Raw genomic sequence first — 7,477 nt, 5'->3', positions numbered from 1 at the left:
TGCCGGGTTATCGGGAATTTACAAATTTTAACCACACAAAGATAAAAATATTACAACTTTCAAACTATTCAATACATTTACATATTGAAAATTGAATTCTGTATTGAGACTAAATCATATGTATTTTTTAAGTTTGTAGTTAATTATCTAAAGATAAAAAAAAAAACAAAAGAAGAAATAAATTAAGTGATTATTTTCAGTATCAAAGGTATGTGTTGGAGATAACAACAACATATACAATAATAATATTTGGTATCAGATAAAAATAAATATATAAATAAGAAATTACATTAAATTGTAGTATATTTCATATAATTTGTGTTAGAAAATCTAAGATTTAGTGTTTATATATATATATATTTTTTTTTTGAGTTTTTAGGCCCTTTTCTACTCTGAGAGTTCTAAAAGGCCAGAGAATGTTATTTATTGGAAGAGTGTATTGTTGATTAGTAGATGATGTCCCAAGTTGGCTCATAAAATATCCCTAGAAGAGAAAATAACCTAGTCCATTGTGAGGGCTCATAATATCATGTGTGTTTTGTTGTATTTTATACTTTATTATGTTTGTGCTACATTTTTACTTACCATTTTCATATATTCCAAGAGGAATTAAAGATAGGTAGGAAAGTGTGGAGATTGTAAGACTAACCAACCAGACCTAACTTGTTATACTGGACCACCCAAAGCTATCAAGGAAAAGAAGGCAGGAGTAGGCAGTCTATTGATAAGGGTTTCAAGCAATTTGGAAAAGTAATTTTGATAGGAATACTACAACACCCCACAGAAGTATAACTGTATGGGCCTTCTATGTGGACTTAATGGGAAGCTGGCCCCTCTTTTAGTGATACAGATATGGAAGAAACCCAGAAAAATTGTACAAAGCCAGCCAAGGGTGAATCAAATAAGCCAGCCAGACAGGAGAACTTCCTGGACTGGGAATAATTATGTTTGTATACAGCAATGTGACATATATATGATTTCCAAGGGGTATGCCGCCTGAGTGAACTTTCAATGGGAAACTGGCCCCTGTTTAGGTAGTACAGATGGGAAAACAACTCAGAAAACTTTGTGGCCAGCCCATTGGCAAGGCACAAACCCACAATTAACTATCACTGTTTGTTGATTCTATCCACTTGACCAATGGTCAGTTGCTTATAATTATCAGGTTTTTTAATCTCATATTATTTGATTTTTGCACATCCAATCTATAAACTTTTGAGACACTAAAAATAAATAAAATTATAGTTCAAGCTTTCAAAATTCATATTAATTGCATATAATTTATTTTATTTAGTGATCTATTTATTTGATACACAAAATGGAAAAATTATTGGTGACGGTAAACCATTAATGCATAAGGTAAATATTTTTATGAAAGTGATTATGTAGTTTTATTATTAAGAATTTTCTAATGATAAAAAAAAAGTAAAATTTACTTTATTTAACATTGCAGATGGAAGTGATGATTGTTGCTTTAGATCAAAGTGGACCACCAATGGAAAGAAAATTAGCTGTAGTAGATAAAAATCACGATTTATATTTGATTGCCGTAAGATCGTCTTCAGGAAGAAGTTCAAAACAGATTAAACTAGGTGAATTTTATGTTTTTTAACTGTCAGTAATTATTAAATTTAATGTATTAATTCCATGTGTCTTCATTTGTAGGTACAATGATTAATTCTATTATGTGGAATGATGGCGCCAATATTTTAGTAGCACTACAGGATGGAAAACTGGCAACTTGGTATTATCCTGCAGCCGGATTTGTCGATCGAACTTTAATGCAGTACACTTTAGTAGAAAAAGATACAGGGTAATAGAAGATTTACAGTTTTACAAGTTTTAGTTAACAGTTGAAATCAATAAATAAATTATAATGGAATAAGTCAGTTAAAATTATATTATAATGAATAGCAACATTTTGTGAATGGTGAGTAGATCAGTATTGCAATATAATGCAACATATTGACATTATTAAGATATATATAAGTGCTTTGGAAAGTGATATTTGATAATATAGAATCTTTCTTAAACTAAAATTATACTGGCTTCTTTATTATAGGATAAAATCACTTATAAACAATTTCCATGCATTTTTCAGCTACAACTAATTTTTGGAGCTTCCCACATGTCAGACTTCAGAATACAATCAAACAACAGATGCATGTAGAATTTTTGTTTAAACATGACAGAGTTTAACATTTCACAATATTCATTTTCCTCTAAAGATGTGCTCACAAAGCTCGAAACACTTCAGAACATTTAATGTGTAATTTTGTACTACAATAAAACAGAGTTTGTGAAATTGTTAGGAAATTATTTATTACTTTCAAATGATTGTTAAATCTTAAATTTACTATAAAATTATTAATGAATAATTAATTATCATTTAGTGACCGACACTTGGGATAAGTTAATAAAATATTTATTACATATATTCATCTTGCCAAATTAGTTTTAAAATAAAAGTAGTTAGTCACTTGTAAAACTACATTCTCATCACTAGCAAACAATAATATGTAGTTACATACAATCATGATTATTATGTAGATATCAGAGTAACAAGTACAGATTGTAATTAAAACAAAGTTGCAATTAATTGTAAAAGCCTTACTGTCCTTTTTATTTCTAATATTATTTTTAATTGTCTACTCGGACTTAATTTATTAATAGGACATAATCTGGTGTTTAAAGATTGACACAGCAATTAGAGTTGTTCAGGAAAGAACAAAATTTCTTTATTATATCACCTGTAGTAATAGATTCTGTACACATATTACAAGTGTTTCGGGCTATCTTGCCCCTCATCAGCAGTTCTACTACCACAAACTAAAAAGTAACAATAATAAAACAAGATAAGTTATTGTATAAGTTAAAATATTTTACATAGCCATAAAAATAAATTTAAAAACTTACTGTAAATACATATTCCAAACCCGAGTATAAATTTATTTTTCTCTTTGTATAATTCATTAATGATTTAAACATTTCACTGTATAAATAAATTAAAATATGATAAATAAAGGTTGTAAATCATTAAAAACTAAAACTTTACACATGAAAACCAAAGGACTCACATCAAGGTTCAAATTTTCACAATTTAACAGTATTATGGTGTAGAGACTATGCCTTTTTATAATCTTCATCTAGAATGGTGATTTCACCATTCTAGATGAACTAGTGTCAATCTTTAAACACCAGATTATGTCCTATTAATAAATTAAGTCCGAGTAGACAATTAAAAATAATAAAGTTGCAATTAGTTTAACAGTGGATAAATTTATTATACTTAAAACAACATTATAATATAATAACAATTACAAGTATGAAGAATTTTGAAGATTGTAGGAAGCATTGATAGTGAAAACAAAAATTATTATTTATATAATTTAATGAAAACAAGCTCAATATATCTTTTAAACAATTTGTATTTTATGTTAGTATTAAATATTTGTACTGATATAAAACCTTCTTTCTAACAGTGATTTTGGAAAAAATCCCCAGATTATCAGTTTTCATGGCACACATGTGAATATAAGAAGAGCAGATGGTTCTCTAGTTTCTGCGACGGTTTCGCCATATCCGGCGATACTTCACGGATACGTTTCTTTGCACCATTGGGACGACGCCGTCCGTCTCTGTAGATTTGTTAAGGTGAATAAAGACTAGTTTAACTAATTTTAAATATTTCTTTTTGTTGCAACTTTTGATTAAGTTGTTGTTACAGGATGATGCTCTGTGGGCTTGCTTAGCTGCAATGGCCACTGCTGCCAGGGATCTCAATACTGCCGAAGTTGCTTATGCTGCTATTGACGAAGTAATGCATTACATTTTTCCCCACACTAATTTTTTTTCTGTGTAACTGATGTATTCTTATACTTCTCAGGCTGACAAAGTTCAATACATTCAGTACGTAAAGAATTTGCCGATGAAAGAAATGCAGAATGCTGAGATGGCTTTACTCTGTGGAAACATCAAGGAAGCCGAAACCATATTGCTTCAGGCAGGATTAATACTCAGAGCTATTATTGTTAATGTAGAAACATACAATTGGGAGAAGTAAGCTTTTTCTTTCTTGGTGTTTAATTTATATAATTCAAATTTTAAGAGGTTACATTCTCTTGTCAGAGCACTAGATCTGGCATTAAAGCACAAGTCTCATCTGGATGTAGTCATTGGATTCAGAAATAAGCATTTAGAAAGATTTGAAAGAAAGGAGACAAATAAGCGATTTCTTCAATATTCAAAAGATGTAAAGTTCTTTTTGATAGATAGGATGGCACAAAAGTTAGTTAACAAGATTTGATGTGTTTGAGTGCACTTTTGAATAAGAATTACAAACTGAATTTAGAACAGCAAAGTACATTTTAGTACAAAATAAGACAACTGTTTACTGGTTAACAGACTTTTGTGCCACCCTATATATTTAGATTTGTGTTAAGCTATGACCCAAAATGCATAACCGTTACATTGTATAATTAATTTTTACAGGTCGAAATTGATTGGAATAAAATTAATGCTAAGATTGAAGACGAATTAAACAGAAGTAGATAATCTCGCATTGAATAAGTTAATTATTGACACTGTGATAAAATTATTTTACATAGATATAGTAAAAATAATATACTTGTTTACAATTCTGTATTGTTTGTTTTGCAATAGAAAATGAAAATAAATTGCAGATATTTTCAATATTTTAATTTATTTCCTTATTTGGGTGAGGGGCGGGTATTGTTATTTACATTAATGATTGTCTAAGGAATAAGTAATGCCTTTCTATGTTTTGCACGGGAGTTATTGCCTAGCAAGCAGTTAGACAAGAACTGATTCTTCATTTTATTAGTTTCAGATTAATGCATAGTAGAACATCAAATGTATTATAGTATGAATAAAATGGATGACAGTTTTCCAATTATTGACGCATATCAAACAACTCTCAATTGTAGAATTTTTACTCTTGAAAATGTATGTCTCAGAGAAATTTGTAGTAGTTTATGGTGTTGGAACAGAAGAACAAAGTTAATTATGCTGCAACATAATGATTTAGACACCATACCAATGTTTTCCATCAGAATCCGTACAGAAACTCCAGTTTGAAGTTCTCGAATATCCTCCTTACGGTCCAGATTTAGCGTCCTCGGCTTCTAATCATTTCTTATTCTCGAGAGACATCTCTTGGGCATTCACCTGCAACAAAGACGTTGAAACCACTACGAGGAAATGGTTTCCCGAACAACGCAATGATTTTGACAAAGGCCGGACGAAAATACTTGTTAAACATTGGCATATCTGTAGAGCGGACCACGTAGAGAAATTGAAAAGTATTTCTAATTTAATTAACACTAAACTCTATTCTTTTGGTTTCAGTTTGATATCATAACACTGCTCGTACATGCAGAAATTACTTATCAAATGCCCCTTGTAAAAATCAATTATTAGAATCTATCACATTAATTCTGCATTCAGTGCACACAGAAAAGCATTGGTTCAGTCCCCATCCACTCTTTTTAGGACAGTGTAAAGTCAAAAGAAAAAATAAATACTTTTAAATATTTTAAGTACTCGGTAATTATTAAAAACATGATTACAGAGTATTACATTTATAACAATATATGAAATTAATGCAAACAGAAGTCTATATACACATATAATATTACCTGTAATATTATACTGTAAAACTGTAATGTAAAACTGTACTGGTAAACTGTAAAAATATAAAACAGTTTACTAGACAATTATATTGGTAAAGTGAAACAAACAAGAAAATTAAGCAATGCACGTAAATATTGTACTTAATTTTTATTTTAAATACAATATTTATGTTTAAGCAATAAAAACTGAAAAAATTCTAACTCCGATAATTGATATCATTCAAAATATTTACAAACCAATAACAAGATAAGTAAGATATGAAATGTAACAGTAACATTAAGAAGTATTATTTCGTATAGTATATGAAATGCATCTGAAATTCTGTAAATCTTAATTAACCACGAAAATTCAAAGCTAATTTTCCTGTTCACAACATTTTACACGAATTACGTTTTTATTTTTAATTTCCCTTTGCACATTGCAAAATTTTTTTTGGTATTGAGCTCGAAATGATGTTGCAACAAGGAAATTGAAATCAATTAACGACCAGCTACGTGTTTTAGACTGTATGACTGGTAAAATTATCTAATTATAAATAAGTTTCTTTCCTTATATACAGTAATTACTTTTAATTTTAGTTTTTAAATATATTTGTTTCGTAACAAACTTAATCCTTATCAACAGAGGTTCCGGATGAATTTCTAAGAATATTTTTACATATTCCACACCCTTTGAACCGTGATAATGTCTCTCGAAAACTGACAACTCGGATAATTAATGACGATGGCAACTCATAAATGATTTAGCACGTTTTTACGTTCAGTTATAACGTTTTACATTCTATTCTAAGTGTCTAAAGTACGCAACAGACGTTAGCAGTTGGGGAAGTTCACACGGATGTAATATCTGAACGTTGACTGTTGAGTAACGGGAATTACGTGGAATTTTGCTACAACTTGACTATAAATAGTCGAAGTTTACGATTAAATTTATAACGCTCAGTAACACAGAATGAAAACTTCACTCATTTACCACTTCATCCAATTTGTTCTACTTTTCTTGGCATTAGGTAAGGAAATTTATGCTTTTTCTTGTTAGATATTTGGTAAATGGAAGAGCGTAAGGAAAAAATGTGATTAATTTATTATAGTTATGCGTACGGAAGCTAACGTAATACCAGACGTGTGCTTCGATGACCAAGACTGCCAAAGAAGTTGCCAACTTTCGAATTATTTTTCTGGAAATTGTGTAGGAGGAGAATGTTACTGTTACTGAAACGATCACATTCCGAAAATAAACGTTATTAATGCAATTATTATGGGGTCTACGAGTAATTGATTGCCATTTTTATCGTAATTATGTCTTCAAAGTGACTACGTGTCAATAGAAGAACACAGAGCTACACTAGGTACGTTCCTACTGTACATTGGTTTGTGGATGTACTGTATTTAGAGGGGCAAACGGGGCACTTGTCCTGGACATGTGCTCACGATTTTTATTTTCTTTTTCTGTTCTCAGGCTTCTTCGAATTTCAACCTTCCTCTTCAACTCTGTGAGTAGACACGTCTTTCTTTCTCGTGCTGAACTCTTGAATTCTCACAGCTTCTCGGAGGCTCCTTAAGACTCCTTAGAACGTCGTTCCTTCTGTCCTTCTTCTGAACAAACTCTCCTATCTCGTCTTTCTTACCGAGATTTCACTCTGATCTCTTCCCTGGCACGTCCGATTCCTTAGTCGTCAGGTCCAAAAGGTGCCAATTCCGCTCGTTGCTTTTCCCAAGTTACCCCATCGCCTATTATTCTCTTTTATTCTTGGAACGGCTAATCCTACCCAGCGACAATAACGGTCACCACCGAAAGTTCCAGAAATAAGACAGACAAAAAGAGA

General features: G+C 30.7%; 1 protein-coding gene and 1 long non-coding RNA gene across 3 annotated transcripts in view; both read left to right on the top strand.

Moving 5' to 3' along the window:
- Positions 1-4,692, top strand: part of LOC111619838 (intraflagellar transport protein 80 homolog) — a 19,283-nt gene extending 14,591 nt beyond the window's left edge. The window contains exons 12-19 of one of the 2 annotated variants that reach the window (XM_023361656.1): positions 1,295-1,359; positions 1,454-1,592; positions 1,666-1,813; positions 3,483-3,654; positions 3,716-3,817; positions 3,887-4,059; positions 4,129-4,252; positions 4,492-4,692. In XM_023361656.1, coding sequence (XP_023217424.1) covers positions 1,295-1,359; positions 1,454-1,592; positions 1,666-1,813; positions 3,483-3,654; positions 3,716-3,817; positions 3,887-4,059; positions 4,129-4,252; positions 4,492-4,554 — 986 coding nt within the window. In that variant the 3' untranslated portion in view covers positions 4,555-4,692. The remainder of the gene's footprint in view (positions 1-1,294; positions 1,360-1,453; positions 1,593-1,665; positions 1,814-3,482; positions 3,655-3,715; positions 3,818-3,886; positions 4,060-4,128; positions 4,253-4,491) is intronic. The other variant, XM_023361657.1, reaches the window with a different exon arrangement.
- A 1,289-nt stretch (positions 4,693-5,981) lies between these two features.
- LOC111619826 lies at positions 5,982-7,477 on the top strand. The gene is made up of 3 exons (XR_002755822.1): positions 5,982-6,167; positions 6,277-6,661; positions 6,743-7,477. It is a non-coding gene; the product is annotated as an uncharacterized LOC111619826 (long non-coding RNA).

This window comes from Centruroides sculpturatus, unplaced genomic scaffold (assembly GCF_000671375.1).
Source record: "Centruroides sculpturatus isolate CEXI.00-Female unplaced genomic scaffold, Cexi_2.0 scaffold138, whole genome shotgun sequence".
Classification (NCBI taxonomy): domain Eukaryota; kingdom Metazoa; phylum Arthropoda; class Arachnida; order Scorpiones; family Buthidae; genus Centruroides; species Centruroides sculpturatus.
Note: the sequence above shows the minus strand (reverse complement) of the source record. Positions and strands in the feature narration are given on the sequence as shown.